This window comes from Bombus vancouverensis, unplaced genomic scaffold (assembly GCF_051014615.1).
Source record: "Bombus vancouverensis nearcticus unplaced genomic scaffold, iyBomVanc1_principal scaffold0028, whole genome shotgun sequence".
Taxonomy (NCBI): Eukaryota; Metazoa; Arthropoda; class Insecta; order Hymenoptera; family Apidae; genus Bombus; species Bombus vancouverensis.
The window spans coordinates 1-21,144 of NW_027468919.1; the positions used below are offsets into that span (position 1 = coordinate 1).

A 21,144-nucleotide genomic window follows, 5' to 3' on the forward strand; every position below is an offset into this window, starting at 1 on the left:
GATCAAATTTACGTGTAGCGTGGGTAACCAATGGTAAATATTTTGCAATGTGTATAATTTCTCAGTAATCTGAGGCTTATAAAATCTATTGACAACTAATGGAAATTGTTGATTTAACAGATCAATTTTAAATTCCTCGTTAATCTAAATTTTTTTAATCCTATTTACAGCTAAACCTTACGACGAAAAATTAACGAAGTGGAATAAAAATGGCATTGTAATTCTTCTCGTCGTGTATCGGTGTCACATCAAATTTAAGAGACAGTTTTACTTGCGGATGCTGCGTGTTACGTTGGTGAAGTCGACGAAAGCGTAAAATAGGAGCTCGTCCGAAATACACTAACGCGGAAGGTTAAATTTAACGCAAACGGCTGAGAAATTAGTTTAGAACTCGAAGTTTCATTGGTACGACGCTCTTGAAACGCATTCAAAGAGGTCGGCGACCTCGAAAGGGGATGAACGCAACTGTTTCGTGGGAATTTCTTATTGTGGCTTATTTGGATGAAGCTGCTTTAAAATCAGCGCTGGATTCGTCTGTATTTTGCCCGGAAATCATAAAATGTTTAGGCCAGGCGACTCCATGTACAGAAAATGTTATGTCCACTTTTTACGTCCGTAAAATTCAACTCTTTACTACTATGCACTTCTTCTCCAAAAAAATATCGCGTTTCAATATTAAAAAAGTTTCAATAATATACTATCCATTAGAAGAATGATAACATGATAACCTTACAAATTATTAGTATTAACAAATTCTTATTGTCGTATAGAAATGCCAACTATTGCTTCGGTAAAACAAACAAAGGAATTTTACAGGTAAATTTTACAAATTACAAGTCATCTTATAACGCAAAATACGACGTGTAAAATTGTCTCAATTTATTAATAGTGTTAATAAATTATTATGATAAAAGATGCAGGAATCTTAGCCTCATGAGAAATTAGAGATGAAAATGAGTGGGAAAAGATTAATCACTGGTCCTCCTAAAAAGATGCAGTCCCATGGATGGATGATTGTGCGAGTATTAAAGCAGCGCAAAACCGTTCCCCGAATTCTCATCCCGGACGTCGTACGACCAAAGACAAAAACAACTCACTCGAGGGCATTGCGGAGAGACATTCATCGAGGACACAATAGTATTATTCCAGGAAGTGCTAGTTCTTCCTAGATTCCGGTTACAATGTTCTTAACGCATGGAAATTAATCTTGACCAGGAAACATCTATAGCGGCATGTATTTTCTGCCGTGATTGTAAATCTGTTTGGAACATGCGGTTTGTCCGTTAATCTATGCGCTGTTGTTCAATTGAGTCAATATTATTTGTTGGTAGATTAGTGTGTGCAAGAGCGCTCTATCCATTATTGTCCAATTCGAGCACGTATTGGTAAATTTCACACCGGCAATTACGGTGAAATCGTTCGTGGTCGCTGGAAATTAGCAGTATCGTTTGCGGTCGTGAGCTGATCGACACTGCGTGAGCGGGGAATTATGTGAAGCAGCTTTGCTTTGTCGTTTCATGCATTTAATAGGTTTACGGCGGTGGACAGAGTTTGTAAAAAATGAAGACAAGGTAGAAAAAGATTATTTTTCATTTTTTACTATTAGATTATTTTCAAAGTGATCTTTTCAGTGAAATATGATTGACAAAAAATAAGATCTATAATTGAATCATTATAGAAAATAGAATAATATTGATAATAAAGAAATAAAAATCAATTATAGAATAACATATAATAATAATAATAATAATAATAACAATAATGTGGATAGACTTTATGTTTACTTTTATATGTATAATGATACTGTTTGATCCTTGAATTAAAGTTAAGATTAACGTTGCGATTATGATTATCCTTTGTCTGACTAAATATATTTGAAGTATCAATTACAGTAGAATTTTTGAAAGATTCTTGGCTGTTAAACAAAAAACTGGTTCCTTTATATTTCGCTCAATTATCATAGAATCGTGAAACTGACATTCACTTCAAATTTTGTCTGTTTCAGGAGTAACAAGTACCTGCAAAAATCATCCATCAGCCGGATATGTGCTGTCGGAGGGTTTTTCATTAACATTCCCGTCTTTCTAACTGGTAAGAACCAATTCCTTCAATTCTGTCAACTTTAACCTTTTGAAAGATACTAGTACATAAGTTATACGTTTAATTTTTCTTGAATTCAGGCATGAATCTAAAAGATACTGTGAACTATCTCTGAGTGTATGAAATCAGTTTAGAAATCCAATGGAAATAAAGTTAATTTTAACGCCGAATAGTCATTATTTTTCTTAGAAAAATAAAAAATGATCGTCTTTTAGGGAAGTTTTAACAGATTAATTTATAAAGAGCGGAAACAGAATATTCATGTCATGCATGAATACGGCTGGTGGATGGATCGAGATCTAATCTAAAGTTTACGTTGTGTCATGCTAGTTTACACAGCTATCATTCGCTCGATCGATCGTTAAGCTGTTGAACTCGATTCAAGACGGACATTTTGACTCTGTTCAGAAGAAAACTGCGTTTTAATAAATTTGACGGAATAGAAATTATGATAGACTACAATGTTTTTTTAATTATATCATAAAATTTATTTATTTTTTTTAATGTCATGTTAGAAACTTCAAATACTGTCCAAAACTTCGAACGTAATCGTTTTAGAAATTTGTAAATTACTTAACGACCAAAAATATTGAATTCTCTATTGTCTGAAGATAGATTCTCTATAATTTAAGTAATTTATTCGTCGAGAATTGATATATAAAGACTTAAATAATAAATTAATTGAAAAATAATTTGCGACTAGTATTGAAAATTTCAATGAAAAGCATATGTATATAGTTTACGCTTCGAGAATTATATGTATTGAGAATATGTATTTGCGCTGATTCTTTGTCCCGCTTGTTATGGCATACGTGTTATAATGATCCTCTAACAATGCTTTCAGGTATGATATTGTATACATTCATCCAGTTTCATTCGACGCCGGTGTCACGTAAAATGGATACTTGGGTTGCGAGAGAAAAGAAAGCTGAGTCGTAGCCCAACTATTCTCTTTTATCGAACTTTATTATGACTTTGGCACTTACAGTAGAATAACGTTGAACAGAGAAAGGAGTGTTGTACAAGAACAGCAACTAGAACGAGAACTCCCCGGGCTGGGTGAAGTCTCGGCTTATATACACCCTGGCTTGGGGATGTTGGGGAGTTTGGTGTGGATTCCAAGGAGTCCGAAAGTCGGGGTTGGGGCCTTATCTCTGATGGGGACTAAGATGCGTCGCGGCGTTGGCGTCCGACAGTCGGGAGTCGATGTCTTTTCTCTGAGAGGTAATTGGTGTCACACCGGCAATCGTTACGTCGGTTTTCATAGGCCTTGGCATCGTGTTTTGTGGATGCGCAATGGTCCATAACGTCTTCGTGTGGCAGAGGGTAAGAACATATCGCTATTAAAAAAGAAAACGAACACGTTCAAACACGTCTAAATCATCTTTTATGTGTATTTTACCCGGAAATCATTTTATCGTGAAATTTTGTTTTTCAGAGTTACCATAATTTATCTGGTAGAGTTCATAAAAATTTTTCTGAAATCAATTGCAAGCTTTTAGGAAACCAGGATTTTTCACATTTTTAAGAAGCGTTATAATTATATTGCTGATCTTTATACGTTCGTGCGAAATTGAAAAGTACGCAAATGGTGCAAAATGCATAAAATGCGCTAAAATATACGTATATAAGAAAACAAATCTCGATTAAAATTTTATTTCTTTGATTATGTTTGTAAAACTACAAACTTGTATAAAAATACGCATTCTAGTTATAAGTGTTAAAACATTCGATCTAGTCCTTATCACATTCATGAAAACCTCCATTTAACCATTCGTTGTATCAACAAACATTCATATGCAAAACTTACCACCTACCACATCCTCCGCGTATTAATATAATCCCCTTTTATAAATTATACACTTTAGAGTGGACTGGTTGGGTCAGAGTGATATAAGCTTACAAGTTCTCGAGCAGTTCTACCGAAGTTACATTTACGTTTGCATAATTTCACCGAAAAAGATACTCTGTAGAATGACAAGTTCGTTTGTTTATGTGATCCGCGATCGCAACTATTTCAAGGGGATTTTATAAATAACCATACATACGATATTCAGTGTATTTTCGTATTCTCGTTTATTTTTGGGAGATTTGTAAAACTGTTGAACAAAATAATTGAGTAACGATTATATTTGCTGAGAAAAAGTCTTTTTCTCTGTACCCCTCCTTCTACTTCAAGCATGTAGTATTGACAATAAGATTGACAATGGCTGAAAGTAATCCAAAAGAGTTTTCACCATGTTTATCGGTAACGAAAAAGATTTGAATCATCTTTAATACTTATTCGTAACTAGAATCATTTCAACTAAAATGTAAATTCTTATATTATAACTTTTTTAATTTGTTATGGCCCCTGACTACAACCTAACCTATCATTCTTATTTCGTAGGAGAAGACGAATGCCGTGAAGGCGTTAGCGCGCGAACAGTGCGAAGCGGCGGTACAGCTGCAGCGTCAGCAGCAGCTGCAACAGCACCAGAACCAGCCCCAGCTACAACAGCAACAACAACTAGTCCTGGAAATAAGCTAAATAGATCGCAGCATTTGCCACGGGAAGCAACTGGCAGCGTCAGTCCTGGTCTTCCGGCTGCCACATTGGATCTAAGTAGCGCAGCAACCACCAATAGTCCGCATGAATTGTCCACGTTAGTTTAGAAATTTGGTCCGAACATTATATCTTCACATAGGATTGGAGATTAATAGTTGATAGTTAATTTACACATCGATCTTTTTATTTGTAAATTGGGTCGTGGTTTAGAGTTGGTTTGTAAAAATTCGGCCCTAATTGTTAAATGATAAATATTGATTAAGAATAATAGGCATTGATGTACCAATCTTTTTTTAACTTATATACTTGAGCACACGCATTGGAGATTTCACTTTTATTCAGTGAAACAGCAACTTCATTACTCGCTTATTCAATACGGCAATTGCATATATTTCATGGACATTTTAACAATGTTTTGAATAATTTCTAACTGTACAATTGTGATGAAGTGAAAAAAATCGTGATAAGAAACAGAGAGAAAAGTTGCTCGTTAATGAATATTGACCAGAAATAAAGTAATTTCTAAAGAATATCCCGAAGACGTCGTAGATATTACGAAAGGAATGATTAATTTATACCCGCGTGTATCTTGCCATTACCATACTATTATTATTATTATTAATATTGTTAGTAGTACTCGATTACATTATTATTAATATTAATATTATTGCCTTATTATTATTAATGTTATGGAACCTCTAGTCCTAGGTTACTTTCGCTGCCACGAAAGAATAAGATTTTCGAATTTTTGACTATTACGTGTAATTCAAGTTTTCCTGTTGCGCATGCGCAGTAGAAAGAAAGTTAGCGGAACTCAAATCTCGAACTATAGAGAGTTGAAAAGTAGTAAAAGTAAAAAAGCACGAATAACATTTGTATTTGTGCTGGATTAAGTTTGATAATTGAAAATTGAGTTTGATGATAACATTTTTTTCGTATTCGCTTTGGTAAATATTAGTTTTATTTAAAATTGAACAAAGCATTTTATGTTTTTCAAATACGGTACATAATCGTAATATCGAATTTTGTAAACTGATAGTAAGAAACTCTATAATTCGAGACTGGAACTTTGATCAAGTTCACATTGAACGTAAACTGACTTAATTTTGTTATTTAAGCGTGTATACTATACGTGTTTGTTCCTTCTTCTCTTGTGCGCAGACTATAGCTTAATTACTTCCAATAAACGCAGTTATATCGAATCAATGACCGATACAAATTTAGATATTAGGATTATTTAAACAAGAGATTAAAAACTAAAAAGTATTGTTTTTATACTGCATATGTACATATGCAATATGAACGACAGTTTGTGTAATAATATGTACCCCTCTTCTTAGTTTACTTTTGTATATTTTGCGACATTTGATATTAATTTTATGAGGAACGTACTTACACTTTATCTTTGTAATTAAATGTGAAATGAAAGAAAAGAAATGACATGAGAAAAGGAAATTCGATGTATGAGTATATACGAATTGACGGAATTAAAATTTAACGCTATATTTAAATAGAAGACGTGAAATATCTTGTCATCTTAAAATAACTTGATCATTCCTATTCTTTTACATAAAAACACTTTTCGACTGTAACTTAAGAAACATGTCTGCTAACGTGAAACGTGCCAGAAAAAATTAACAACTTCCATTAAATTGGCAAATTTCTCATTAATATCGTAAAACTCGCGTTTACAAAGATCAGATCAGTGTACATAATATACAAAACAAATGCAGAATATATAAATATAGCACATACGTTCTGAATTATATTCGAATTGGGCAGGGTAACCAAGTGAAAATATGTAAATTTCACGATGTGTAATGTACACTTTATCGAATTTGTAAGTAGTGTAGAAATAGAATATTTTACACGTAACAAAATATACAAACGACAATACACAAGTTAAATTATTTGTTAGATCCATGTATAACAAGCATAGTACAAAAGTGTTTTAGCTTTATGTACTGGTAATTATGAGAAATACCAACTTAATAGATGTATTTGGTATGTACCTAGTTAAGAAAACAATAAATTATTTTGAACAGATAAAGCGTTTAGTAGCTTGTGAAGTATGAATTTTCGAAAACGTAAGTATTTTATATCTAAGTAGTTAAGAAACGCGAGCAAGGGAAATCAAACAAAGGAACAAAGTTTTTTTGTTTAAAAATATTTAATTTGTTGTTCTATTATCCGAGGTTAGAAGCGATAATGTACAAAATCTGAATAAATAAGATTCTTCAATATTATTGAATTTTAATTCTAGGGTAAAGTAATATATCCGCATATTTTATTTATATACAATATGTATAAATAATGATGTGATTTGACTAATTTTGTTGAAAGAATATTTGTACTTTTTACGTAAAACTTCAGTCTTTTACAAACTTTCTTGTAATTAATAAACCAGTAAACACAATATTAATAAAATCTATTAAAATTATAAACAAACTCATAAGTTTTAATTTTAGTCCTTAAAGGTTGAAATATTTTGCTCCAATGTCGAGACATTTGTTTTAATCCAAAACATTACTATACTGAATCGATAATGTTGCATGTGCCACGAAAATGATGATAGTGTCAGATAACTTGTTGTGAAACGAAAAAGCATTGCATGTACATTTCTGTTGTTTTGTTGACCATGAGTTTGATGATCTTTTAAACTTGCCCATAGCTAAGAAATCAAACAGTATATCTAAACGAAATTAATTTCAAATTATTTTTTAGGTTCTAAGCTTTTATCTAATCTTTCAGAAGTTGCAAAATTTATTCCACAAGAGTTTTTTTTATCATAACCAAATACACATCTTAAAACCATTTAAGTCTTCCTTAGTAATTTCTTCTTATCTTTAATAGTAACGAAAATAATTTAGATGAACGTTTTAAAATTGACACCCTGTATATTAAAAATAAAAGATATATTTTCTTCATAATTGGATAGGCTTTTTACAATGGCAATGTACAAATATCAAAATTGCAATTATACTATAACATATGTATATATATAAGCTTCACATTTAAACACAAGATTCTTTATTATATTTTTTTAATACCAATATTTTAATAATTATAACAAGGGTTTTTTAACAAGAGATGTATAACATTGTATACAAATTTTCAAAAACCTATAGATAATTTCAGTTATGCTCTTGCATCATTAATTGTTGATGGAACTCTTACCTCAATTCCATCTAGTTCCTTAGACATTACTATTTGACAGCCTAGCCGTGACCTGAAATTAAATATTATATAACTGAATATGTCAATAAATATATTTATTGCTATACAAATTAATACTAATACACAATAAGATTTCTATTTATCCATTTGAAAATCAACATTGTAAATATGCTAATTCCAACATATTTGTAATGATTATAGGGTCATAAATAAAAAACTATGAAAATTTATTATAATTTCAGTTTCGTAGTATTCAGAGATAGCGATTTGAAATTCTACATTGAGATGCAGATTTCGAAATACCCAATACTAACCTGTTTTTACATAAATTTAAATAGAAAAATTCACTTTATAAAATATTAAAAGGTAATAGAATTAATAATGTGAATGATTTGATACTGATTATTATGAACTAACGTATCTGTTAATTCATATGCTAAATCCAACATGTCTAATTCTTCATTTGTTGGTTTGTCAGGAAGTGCATCATAAACTTCTTTCGAAAATATTAAATGGCACTACAAGTTAATGTTCCTTCACAAGCACCTATATCAATTATATTTTAAGATTACAACATACTTATATAATAAAGTATCAAAAGTTAAAAATAATAAGAATATTAAACTTGATAAAAATGAAAATTTTCAAATATTTTCTACCTCAAAATTATTTATTTTAAATTAAGTAAATTATGCTTCTTTAAAACATACCATATCCATCTAAATCAATTTCATTATTTACTACTATGTCTAATATAGTATCTCCAACTTTCCCTTTTGCTGTGATTCTCTCTCCACTTGCTTTAACAAACGTTATATTTACTCTGAAAATAATATTTATGAAAGATAAAAATTATCTCAATATAATTATTTTCTTTATTTTTTGTGTTTCTTCAATTAATCTTCTCTTAATTATACCTTAATTATATGTATCACTTATGATAATAGAAATAATTTAAAAATAAGATATACTTGTCTTAATAATACATAAATAAAATTCGTATATCATATATTTATAACAGTGTTATATTTTTAGTTGTTCACTGTCAATGTTGTTCTTATTAATACTATTCTATTAATACTATGTTATTTTTCTAGATGTTATACTCCTACAAAGAGAAAAATTTCTTAGACATTATTATTAGCATTATTATTTTGACACCAATTTTATATTGGAAGGTAAGTACTGAAATTCTATTAAAAAAAGAAGGAAAGCACAAGAAAATTTGTATCACTTACTCTTGTTTTTCTGAAAGTGGTTGCGTGGTCGATATTCCTCTTGTTGCCTGCAAAAAGGGCAACGTTGTGTTGCTTGTATATTTTGAATAATTTGATGCAATACCGAGAATTGATCTCGAAAATTTTTGTAATTGATTTACTAACGCCATTCCACTGTCATAAATATCATGAGTATGGGACACCCTGACCGAACACCAGATAAGTATTGCGGAAAATATCAATTGTAGATCAATTGTACTTTGTACAAAAACTTTCACGGCATTCTTCGGCTGCTATACTGGGACGTTCCTTTACTGTGATAGGTTATAAAACGATTCCTAACACAAGTGACGCATCTCTACCGGACACGTGCTCTTCGGGCCACACGTTTAATGATACAAGACCAGCAAAATGATCAATGTGTAATTTTACATATCTTACATTTTTTCCAAATGAAATATTGTTTTTATTAAACGTTTAAAACCTCAGGCAACATTTATTTCATCTGATTTCAGTTTTACAAATATATATCTATAATACATATCTGTATAAATTACGGTCTGGTTATATCAAACAGGGACTGACACTCGCTAGGGAAAACTGCCTAAAAATTGAATCGTAAAAACCAATATGAAAGACAACAAATTTCTCGTTCTGCGGAACAAATAGAAATGAGCAGAATATCTTTATCTTTATCTGAGACATTCAAAGCGTATCACGCATACGCTAAACCTGAAGAAAACTTTCTTGTCTTCCATGTTCATTTTTCCCTTTCCATTTCCGAACGGTTTCTTCTATATTTATTTATATGTTCGTGATTGATGCTATTGACAACATACAACTAAGGGGAAATACGAATAGTAATAGATAGATGTATAATTCATTATGCAATTTTATAGAATTAAATCTTATTTATCTTCAGATATAAAAACTATATTTACCAGCTGAAACACTAACGCATATGCAGTATAATATAATCTACTTAACAATCTCGTTTTAGTTATAATATGTGATTAATTCTTTTGCTATTTCGCTATAAACAGTTTTTTGTGCATACAATATTTTTTTATAGTATTCTAATATATCGTTAGATATTGTAAAGAAAGTAAAATACAGTTATTGAAGTTTGGGAACATTCAATGTTAACCTTGCTTCAAAAAATAATCTTTCGAATGAATGGGGAATAGATTTTTAGTATTATAGTTGGTATAATGTCATCATTGTTTACAATGTGTTAGAATTAAAGAAATGAGACAAATTAATATTTGAGAAGCAAATTCAATATTTAAATGATGTTATTTTAAAATGGCAGATGATATGAATGTTCTTTTTATACGAGGAAATGGAAACGTAATGGTTTTAACATTATTTTAGTACAAGATCTTAGCATAATAGTAATTAACAGTATCCACTACCTTTTAGTCAATTTTTGAAAAATGACATATATGATAATTTGCAATAGTTTGATAATAAAATACTTGTATCAATATTAATAACGTATAATTTGCTATCTCAAAAGGATACAGACACAGCCAATGATAATGTTTGGGATGATAGTGCATTAATAGAAGCATATGATAAAGCAATAAATTTAGCAAAAGAAGAAGTTATCAAGCGAATGGGAATGGATGTTGGAAATTCTCAACCGAAAGAAAACCTACAAAATCTTAAGCAGCCTAAACACGCAAGTAAATTACACAAGGTTGTGATTTTGATATAATATTACAAATTTGATACAGAATATTATTAAATATATTGATTAAGAAGCAAATTATTTTATTTTGCTATTTACTTATATTTATTTGTATACACATCTTTTCTCTATAGAAATGGATCATAGGAGCACCTTATCGTGCAATATACTCAGAGGATGGAGAAATTTATGAAGCTATAATATCAAAAATTTACGAAAACAATGGCACGTGTTGAAGTGGTTACCACTTCTAAGAAAACTCTACATCTGGTCTTTTTTAGTTTTCTCAAGCACTGAAGCCATCGACAGCGTGTAGACAAAAGACTGCGACGAAGTCAGGCCATAAACAGTAGACAGGCGACGTTGGCTTCGGGGTTTTTCAGTTATTAGGTAACACAGCTAGCGTGCGGATCTGGACCAGCTCAAATTGTATTTTTACTTATTACACTTCTATTTAAATATATTTTCTACCTTACAATTTATCCACGTGTTTTCTCTGTTTACACACCGAATAACCTCAACAGCACGTGTGTTGTAAAATTTGTAGGTAATACCTTTAGCATGATGGTTATGTCAATTAAGAAATGTACTAAAAATACATATATATATGAAGTAAAGGCTTTCGCATAGTCTATCACAGTGTCATTCAGCAGGTCCTTAACTGGGCAGGAGTACCTGTCAATGTCTATGGGGAGACCCGTGGGATATAGGGTCATGAACCATAAACGTGCATGTTACTTATTGTTCATTATTAGCTGCTTGGAATATAATTCTCCTCATTAGACGAGTGATTATTACTACATATATCAAGGCAAACGTTTATACATATACATTTATGCACGGGAAATTCTAATACATTGCCTGTAAGGACAGTAACTGAATGGCACTCAGTCATTCTATTAAATGACAAAAATTTCTTTTACTCTGTGTTTAGGCTATGGTAATACAGAGAAAGTCGAGTTGAGTTCTCTTTTAGAATCAGAAGGTTTGCAAAGTCAAATAGCACAACAAAAGAAAGCTTTGGAAGAGAAATTCAATGAAGAGAACGATGCGACTTGTGAGACTAATTTTTCTACAAATGTAAATTCGAAAAAATATAATGTAGAAAAAATGGATTGTGACTCTGAAGAAGCAAATGCGTATAAACATCACTTCATACCGGGACCATCTTTCAATTCGATGACTGATATAATGCCACCTGCACCTCCTTTACCACCACAATTAATGGCCAAGTAAGTACAATTTAAAAATTCTAATGGAATGCTGAATACTTCTAATATTAATAAGTAATTTGGAATAAGTTTAAGCGGAAGCAAATTTTGAATAATTTTTGAATAATATCCAGTTAATAATTTGTGAAACAAATTAATTTCATTTTATTGTTGGAAACAAATTAGTTGGATTTTTCTTTCTTTAGCAGTTTTTGCCAGAGTTGACCTGACGTGCTACTTCAGTTTCCATCTTCGCTTCTCGAAACTTCCAACGTCCTTGGTGTTGGAGTCTCTTTGCCCAGGTGAGTACATAGCTTCTAGATACTCGTCGCTGTTCATCCTTACGAGCCTCTCGAGCTTTAGTTGTCAATTGTTATCGTTAAAGGAAGAGAAGTTCGCGACAGATGTTATCGAACAAATCGTTTATTCTCGAAAAGTTCGAACTTGTTCGTTGCGTTTGAATATATATGGACGGACGCCATTTTTCATGACATCATCATGATTTGTCATGTCGTGAGTATAGCTTTTGACTACCATATGTTTGTGATTTATGTGAAATTTGACCACTATACCGTGATAGAATAATATTTCCAATGAATTATAAATATTTTACATTGTGAATTATAAATATTTGTTACAAATTATATCGTACTTGAGATGAAAATGAACCATATATCTGCTTATGGAATATGAGGTAGTAAATCATTCGAAACATAATAACGATTAATTAAGCACATATACAATAACGTTTACGAATGAATATTGCGAATTATTGTATGGCTTTAATGCGGTATTTAATGTTTTGATTGCAGTCTTTGAAATGGTATCATAGGTGCTGATATAATATCGCGCGAAAAAGGAAAGACCAATGGTTAATATTGCAGGTGCACCAGTGCATTGCGCTCGTCGAGGGTGGTTTTGACGCTGGTGCCGAGGAAAGGCGCAGAACGTGTTCGATCGACCCGCGAACGTAGCCTGTGCTCATACTGCGACAGAGTTCGTTTCAGTTAGGCTCAGTCGCTGTTTGTCCGTCGACAGCGTATAGTCGCGTCGGCCTACGATTCCTTTTTTCTTCTTGTTTCTTGCGAACTCTCTCGCAACAGCCGTTCTATACGTACGCCGCCAGTATATCGCGTGATCATCGTTCCCGTTGCTTCCCTTACCCTCTCATGTCCTTCGAAGAAGACCTCCCCTTGGTTTTTCCTTGTTTGGAGGGAATTCATCGCTCGGACACATGGACTGCGAAACACGAGGGTTGATCGAGGCATCAGCGTGATGTACTTTTCAGGTTTCATATTTTCTCTATGAGACTTTCTAAGGAGAATTTGGAAGATATACATTTTTAGGAAATAAAGGTTTTTATGGAGTCATCGATAGGTTAGAATTTAATTAACTCTCTTATAACAGGTATTCCAATTTTTTAATATATAAATTTAGTTTCCTCTATGGTGTTAGAGAACATAATGCGGGCATTTTATGATATAACGAATATATTCGTATATATTTTAGTTTATTCATTCGTCAAATTTCCCTAGTAGGCCGGCCTGCAGCTCACATGCAGCACTTAGTAAAAATTTGTTTTGTTAGAGGTTGGCCATTCTTCTTGCTATAAAAATATCGTGAAGTCATATCATATGATAAAGCACCTTCTGAAAGCTAGATGCTCGATAACGAGCCTAATGATTCTCGGTAGTTTGTAATGTCAAGCTTTGAATTGGCGAGATCGCTCTGCTGTCAAACCGCCGTCCAGCGGCGACCACATTCTTTAACCACGTTCAAGGGGTATATCACGCTACAGAAACCATCAAAGGGTTTGCAAGTTAGTTGCCTTTTAGAAGTGGGGCAGTTGGTTGTTACATGTCATCCGTAGTTGCTGGCTGTTCTCCTTAGTCGCCATACATCATAGAGACGACAGTTATAGTCGCCAGTTGTCCTTGCTAATGGTTGCTTGTTGTCGCTAGTTAGTTCTCGCTATCGTTATGTATTCCATCAATCACGTGAAATTTAACGTATGGGATTTTATTCTTCTTTATTCTTTCTGTAGGGAGATTTTTTAAGACGAGGAAAATATAGAATATTTCAAGACGACGGTAAGGTTTGAATTTAAGCAACTATTTTATGATACAACAAAGTGGAAAAACGATTTAATTTTATAAAGTTTAAGGTAATTTTTTAAAAAACTTCGAATTTAAAAGATTCAAATAGATATCTTAAACGTAATTAAACCCTCCATATCGTAAGAAATTAAATGAAATTGCGCAAGAAAGTTAATACATTTAATGTATTATTTTAAACATTTATTTAAAAACATTTATTTAAAATTTAAGTGTAGGCGTTGACGCGCGCGCGCCATTCGAAGCATTTGTCAGTTCGTTACATCTGCGGTAAAAGTTGTAACTACGAAGAAGCTTAACATATGGTGCGTCTCAAGACGACAGTAAAAAGTATTAAGAGATTTTTCGAGATTTTTTCTTTTAAGTTTCCAAGTACTTTTTCTATTTAACTTCTTTTTTTTGCATTTTCTCACAATATTCGATAAATAGAGACGAAATATGACAGTTCTTAGTTCGGGGATTTATTGGTTCGAAAGTTACTTCAAAAGTGTTTCTGGAATTCGTGCGGTTAATACTTTTAAACTACTGAGTACGACTTATTCCGTATGGCTGGACAAATCTTTGTTGACACTGTAAGCGTAACTGGTCCGGATATTGTCTTGTGGAGATAGAAAAATACACGAAGTATTGATTGAACTACATATTTTTTTTAATTCTTTTTTAATTCTTTTAGTTCTTCATATATTGATAATAGAACGATATTCCGCTACTTTGAGCACAATATAGTAATGTTTAAATAAATAATAAAATTTACGCATTTCGTCTTCATGCGTCGATAAGAAAATGCAAAAAAAGTTAAAGAAAGATGATGCGCAGACGCGAAGTTTAGTCAGCAATAATATTTAAAACCTCTAAAATATATTGTACACATTTATTTGCAAATAAGCTCAATGAAATTAAACTGTAACTGTGTTTCCAATAATGTCTTCGATGTATTGCTCGCCATTATGTCGGATTAACAACTCTAAGTGATCGACCTTAATCACTAAATGGCGGCCGTGATTCAGTGGTATAGCTTTACATATGACGGACATCGCAGGCGCTTATAAGACGTCTATTGTGAAACGTTTCCAATAGCACCGTTTATGTGATGGTGAAATCTGAATATATATATATATATATCGCTGAAATATATATCGCTTATCACTTGAGTCTGACACGATCGTTTTTAAATAGAATCACGATTTTTTATTCTTTACAAAATCAGTCTATAAAGATTATGTGCAAATAAAATAGATAAATAGATAAATGGTAGTACAAACTTATAAAACAGATATTACAAGTATATCTAAATAAATGATATATTTATAAATTGTAATATTTGATCTAAAGTTTAAATAAATAAAAGAGATACTCGTGACTTACAATAAAAGTATTTTTTTCAATTTTTAAACAAAGCAAAAGTGGATAACAATTTTTCAAAATGTAAAAATCAACACAATGGTTGGTTTCTTTAATTAATCAATAACGTTTAAAGTTAATTAATGTCCAGAGTGGTTTGTACATTTTGTATTTCGCCGTATTTCAACGTTCGATGTGTAAATAAAACTTGATGCCTGAAATATCGAAAAAATAATTAAATCCGATCGTTCCGTCGAATTTGCAAATTGTATACTCGTGTAAAATCGAGTGCGCTTGTGTATGCTGATACGAAAAGTGGTAGTATATTTTTCTTTTTTCGATTATCGTTATCACTTTTTGTGTGGAAAAATTAATTCCGTGAAATGGAAGTGCAATCAATACGGCTTATCACGAAATAATAGCACAACGACGGTACATATTGGTATTGACGTCAGCTTCACAAAATTTCTCGAGTATCGCGGTCGACTATTTGGGTTAAGAATTCATTTTCAAGGTCCTACAAGCACGAGTATCTTATGGATAATGGAAATTTTCAGTGTACATTTTAATAACCATATTTCATATTGCATGCTGCGGTCCAAGAAAAATTCGCAGTTAATATTCTGCTAATCCCTGCTGCTTTTAAAGACCATAAGTAAGGTCCGTAAGGTCGTCCGTAAGGTTTAAAAGATTTCGAGTAGATTTGTATTACGTATTTTATCTTCTAATTTTTAAAGAGAGGGTCGTGTTTAATTAATTGAAAATGACGAAACTGTAATGGGACATTATTATCAAATATTAAACGTGGTTCCATTGGGTACTTTTATGGTCTTTGCGAGATATATATGCATTATACGTTGCTATTAGCAACGCGTAGCGATGAACGATGGAGAGCAGTACCTTCGTTATCTCGTCTCGGTTGTGTACATATCAGTAATGCACAGTACTCGGACTAAATATCTTACAAATTCCATACAGATTTTCAGATTAGTTTCGAATAATACCAACACGACCATGATAGTCACAGTACAGTATTAAATAGTGCCACTATGCATAATACACTCTTAAAATGTTTCTACAAATATATTTGTCCGAATATTTTTGTCAGCTACTATATCCTAAACACGATTTATTAAACAATATATAGATTTAAAAAAGAATATATAACGACATTACTTGTTTAGGCTAGATTGGTTTAACTTGTATAGTTTTAATAACTGTGTAAGATCAAACAAGAACTTATCGTTAGTTTGGCGAGATTTGATTACACGAAGCAACATAATTGCTTTGAAACTCAGGACAGAAAACAATGTCAACCGGTAGACGCGTTTGTCTGGTGAACGTGTAACGCGTGAATAATAGATAGCGACAATCACGCGAACGCTAGTTACAGCTGACTTGGCTTACATTGTAGCATTCAAACTAGAGTATACGAGCCGTAAGCGCTATTGAAAGTTCAAAGGCCGACTAGTGAGCTTCATCCTATCTCATTTTTTAATCAGGCGATGGATCGACGAATCGTATTGATTTCGAGGATTATTATAGTTCTGTGGGAATTTTAAAGCGTGGTTTGTCTAATCTTGTCTCGTTAGCTACAGACTCTTTGGCGAGCAGCCTGAAACTTGATCCAGTTTCGAGAAAATGAAAAATTCGTTTCTTCTCTTTGCTTCCCTGTTCCTTCTTTCCTCCTTTTTCCCTTTTTACATCGCGTTAAGACCCGTTAAATAATATTGACTGCCGTGGACGCTGGCTGAGAAGTGCACTTTATAACTAGCTTTAAAATCACTGACGTCGATGAGGACAAAGGTAAGTTAGAGGGTCATTTATCTGAGCTGGTGTTATTCGACCTGAACTCTGCAGCTTTTCAGAGCTCCTTTCGTTTTTCTTTTAAGAGCAGAGATGTTAACTGGTCTTTTGTTACGTGTAAGAAGTATGTACTAAAGCTTATTTAGCACCAATTGGTTGCTCAAAGTCGAGATATACATACCTATATTATATTAATACGTTACAGAAGATTAGGCGTTAGTTAGCTTATGAGAATTTATAGTGTGTCACAGATCACAAAAGCAGAATGACTACTTTTTCATAAACGATATATGTATATGAATTGAAAGTTTAACTATTACGCCACATACTTCTCTCGATAAACGTCGTCGAATGCATATTGTTAAGGAATATTAGCCATTTGAATTCAATAGTTTCGAAGATACTAATGCTTCTGTGAAGTTTTTGCGGGCTGTTAATTTTTTATTGAGATACTACAAATTTTGAATAACTTCGATTAGAAATAAAAATCACATTACATTAACGCGTAGAATGTAACGTAACGTAGATAATGTAAATATAAATTATATTACAAGGAAATAATACGGGTAAGTAATGTGAAACATTCTGGTTAAAATTGCATCCTTTGAAGGCTAGGACACACAGTACTTACGAAGTAGATTAAGTACCAAATGGGGTACTTAAGAAAATTCATGTTGTCATTGTTTAATAAACATCTTTAGCTAATAGCTTTCTGCAAAAGCTGGTTTAAGTTATGCTAGCTTATTCCTTATTAATTGCAATTATATTGTTCGTATCTCCTAGAGGATTAACAATCCATTTTTATAATGGATAATAAAAGTAAATTCCTATTAGGTTGTCCCAAGTTTCTTTCGTTTTATAAAGAAATGACAGATGCACAACATATTTTGTTTTATGTTATTCTATATTATTTTACATTAAATTGGAAAAAGGTGGATCACACGTAATTCAATAAAATAATATAAAACGAAAAATGTTGTACATCTATTACTTTCTTATAAAACGAAAGAAACTTTTGGAACAACCTAATATTTCTCTACTACGACGCTTTTACAGTGCTAAAATATTTGATAAAAATGTTAAGAAATTCTAATATTGATTTAAGCGTATCGATTTATCTGCTCTTCATATTTAATCAAACAGAAATTGTTAATTATGATTTCCACTTAAAAGCGGATTGCATATTATGAGGATAAATTATCAAATTCATCTCTAATATAGACATTAGAGAATCATTCATAGCCGCAATCCTGTTTACCGCTAACATTCCTGGTACTCAATAATTCATTAGGTGACTGCTTTAGCCGCACAGAATGCACCTACAAATAATTAATCGCGATTAATATTCCATCGACTTTTGAAAGTCCCTCATGTGATCTATTTCATGCGATGAGAATATGTATAAATTGAGATTGCGATCGACCATCCTCAGTCGGATAAATCGAGTGATTCAAATTATAACACAAAAAAAAGTTAAAACTAGTTACATTATCTTTTTCAATTTTTATGTATTATTTGGCGGAAGAAACTTTGGTAATTGGTAAGTAAAGTTCACCTCCTTAATGTTAATGATTTTAATATGTTATTAAGCTCAAAGTTCTAAGGAATTTTCTATATATATATACATATACATAACTGTGTGCGTATATATATAATATACGTATAACAGCCAAAGTTCAGCTCTCAAGTGTACGCAAAACTTTTATGTTCATTTTACGCTATACCAGTATGTTTCATGAATTTGTTTGCTAACAGTATCGAAACAAATAACAAGCAGAGGACGAGCTATTCATGAATTGTTTTGCCAGCGTGTACGCTCCCAATATTTTCTATTTGAGAAAACATACTTGTTGCTATTGCAACTACAAATATTTTTACAGTCGACGCTTTTGCCGTGAATCATTGGCTAACATGTAAAATCGAGAAAAAACATGGTTTATTGTGATGGAAATGTGGAAAACCGCAAAACCGATATAGAAGGGAAAATAAAGGAAAGGAAGGTAGATAAGTAGAAGCTTGGGGCCAAGTTTAATTCACTGAAACCGAGCTGCTTGTATTATCACAAAACAAAATTGCCAGTACGTCATTTCCGTACTCTCGTCCTCGCGAAAATGGTTTCGCTTGTTAAGGAAAAACGAAGAGATAGGGAAGAGAGGAAAAAGCAGACGGAGAGCGCTTTTCAAAAGCTGGCGAACCGTGTGTTACCACAACGAGACACGCGATGCTATTTGTCGCTTTAAATTGTGCCGCAACTCGTTTTTGAGATCTTTGCCAGGGGCGCGTTAAAACACGCTGAAAATATATTTCTGGCTTTTCTGGCGTTTAACTGAAATATGACAAATAACGTTGTAAAACATATGTACTTATGACTTACAGAGTAATTGAGTGTACAAAATATATAGTATACAAAATAGTCAGCGATTTAGGGCTTTAAAAGATCAAAAGGAAAGAAAAGAAAAGAAAAGAAGAAAGATAATATGTTGTGGCAGTCTAAGTCGATCTAAGAAAATAGATAAAGGGAGGGAGGAGCAAAGCTAGTTAATCTGGAAAGAATCCAAGCGTCAATTTCAAGCATTTACAGAGAATCAAGCGGGCTGGTTAAAGTCGTGAGTTGAGCAATTATCCCGCGTTAGGTTCAATCAGGTTAGTCCCATGCGAAATTGATCCAACCATGCGAAAACGAGTGTATTCTGATTTCTGTCGCAGATACTTCTGGCCAGTGCAGTACCTACACGGTGGTTGTTGAAATAGCCGCTTCTCATCTATTTTCCGCAGCGCGGACATCATCCTTTGATCCCTTACGACTAACGAAGTTTTCGAAGATGTACGGCAGTTTGAGATTCTACTTGAAAATGATCATGATTGCGGTCTGTGTGCCGTCTGCTCTTCTTTTTGTCCTTCCGTTAAAGACTGGTAAATTGATACTGATTAATTATGCGATCGAAACCATATATAATGGCTACAAAAATGCCGCTAATATAATATTCCTTCTTTCTTGTATCTGTCTGCCTCTCAGGTCGTTTTACTAATTACAATAAGTAATTTCGACTTCTTTGCGCTCTCTTTTAACGCATTGAAACTTGATCCAGTTTCGAGAAAATGAAAAATTCGTTTCTTCTCTTTGCTTCCCTGTTCCTTCTTTCCTCCTTTTTCCCTTTTTACATCGCTTTGTTTTACATCGCAATTTACATTTATTTATAAAGTTTGAATCTCCTCGATATTGAAGATGTTGAAGCTGCAAGTATGTATTTCATTTTAATCCATTCGAGACCGAGACTTAATTGTAAGACGATACCTAGGTGTCGGTACGATCTGAATGTTTAGTTAGAATGATTCTGTGTTTTACTCTCTCCAGGGTATCCTTTTCATACTTTGATTTTAAATCGATGACAATCTTAAATAGTATACCTCATATTTTTAAAATATAAAATTATATACTATGTTATTCTATAATGTATTATGTACAGTTATATATATATATATATATATATATATATATATATATATAATAATTCTATATTGAAAAAAATATGAAATTAACATGATATATACATTACTACATAAGTTATATATAAAATATGTATATTATACCCTTGCCTACTGACTGATATGAATTTCTTTCGGTCTCGAATGCGTTAAAAGAGAGCGCAAAGAAGTCGAAATTACTTATTGTAATTAGTAAAACGACCTGAGAGGCAGACAGATACAAGAAAGAAGGAATATTATATTAGCGGCATTATCATGTTTTTGCTCTCTTTAAGTCTTTCAACGAGACAGACAATCTACAGGTATTAATCGACCAATTTCTCCAAGCTGATAACTTCGAATTGATGTTTATATATAAGAAGTGTTATGTGTTAATCTGTCTAAATGTTTAAAAGGTGTTATAAATTAAATGTTGTTAAACGATACGTAATTGCCTTTTGATCGCAAATTT

At 32.3% G+C, this 21,144-nt stretch overlaps 1 protein-coding gene and 2 pseudogenes across 10 annotated transcripts; 2 read left to right on the top strand and 1 right to left on the bottom strand.

Annotated features, from left to right (window-relative positions):
- Positions 1–3,750: 3,750 nt before the first annotated feature.
- Positions 3,751–11,784, top strand: LOC143304245 (survival motor neuron protein-like). 9 transcript variants are annotated; one of them, XR_013060953.1, is made up of 5 exons: positions 3,751–4,412; positions 4,490–6,735; positions 10,562–10,744; positions 10,870–11,282; positions 11,670–11,784. XR_013060953.1 is itself a non-coding variant. In XM_076626636.1 (4 exons), exons 2-4 carry the CDS (start codon positions 10,348–10,350, stop codon positions 10,969–10,971), a joined length of 330 nt encoding a protein of 109 aa, XP_076482751.1. In that variant the 5' UTR covers positions 10,228–10,244; positions 10,313–10,347; the 3' UTR covers positions 10,972–11,217. The 9 variants fall into 9 exon arrangements, 3 of the variants coding, with proteins under 3 accessions (XP_076482752.1, XP_076482750.1, XP_076482751.1); XR_013060954.1 differs by lacking the exons at positions 3,751–4,412; positions 4,490–6,735 and adding an exon at positions 9,807–9,902; XR_013060955.1 differs by lacking the exons at positions 3,751–4,412; positions 4,490–6,735 and adding an exon at positions 9,866–9,915.
- LOC143302404 (adrenodoxin-like protein 2, mitochondrial) lies at positions 7,547–9,373 on the bottom strand (annotated as a pseudogene). Its single transcript, XR_013060949.1, has 4 exons — positions 9,064–9,373; positions 8,536–8,648; positions 8,243–8,371; positions 7,547–7,877 (listed from the first exon to the last, which is right to left on the bottom strand). The product of XR_013060949.1 is annotated as an adrenodoxin-like protein 2, mitochondrial (transcript).
- An 8,220-nt stretch (positions 11,785–20,004) lies between the features above and the next one.
- LOC117162209 (very long chain fatty acid elongase 6 pseudogene) overlaps positions 20,005–21,144 on the top strand; it is an 82,984-nt pseudogene continuing 81,844 nt past the window's right edge.

What these genes read in the sequence shown, in the direction of transcription:
- LOC143304245 (XM_076626635.1), top strand. Translation starts at nt 8,923, where the DNA reads ATGTTATACTCCTACAAAGAGAAAAATTTCTTAGACATTATTATTAGC. An exon ending in CACCAATTTTATATTGGAAG is followed by an intron (nt 9,004 to 10,561) that starts GTAAGTACTGAA and finishes CTATCTCAAAAG; the next exon opens with GATACAGACACAGCCAATGA. An exon ending in ACGCAAGTAAATTACACAAG is followed by an intron (nt 10,745 to 10,869) that starts GTTGTGATTTTG and finishes TTTTCTCTATAG; the next exon opens with AAATGGATCATAGGAGCACC.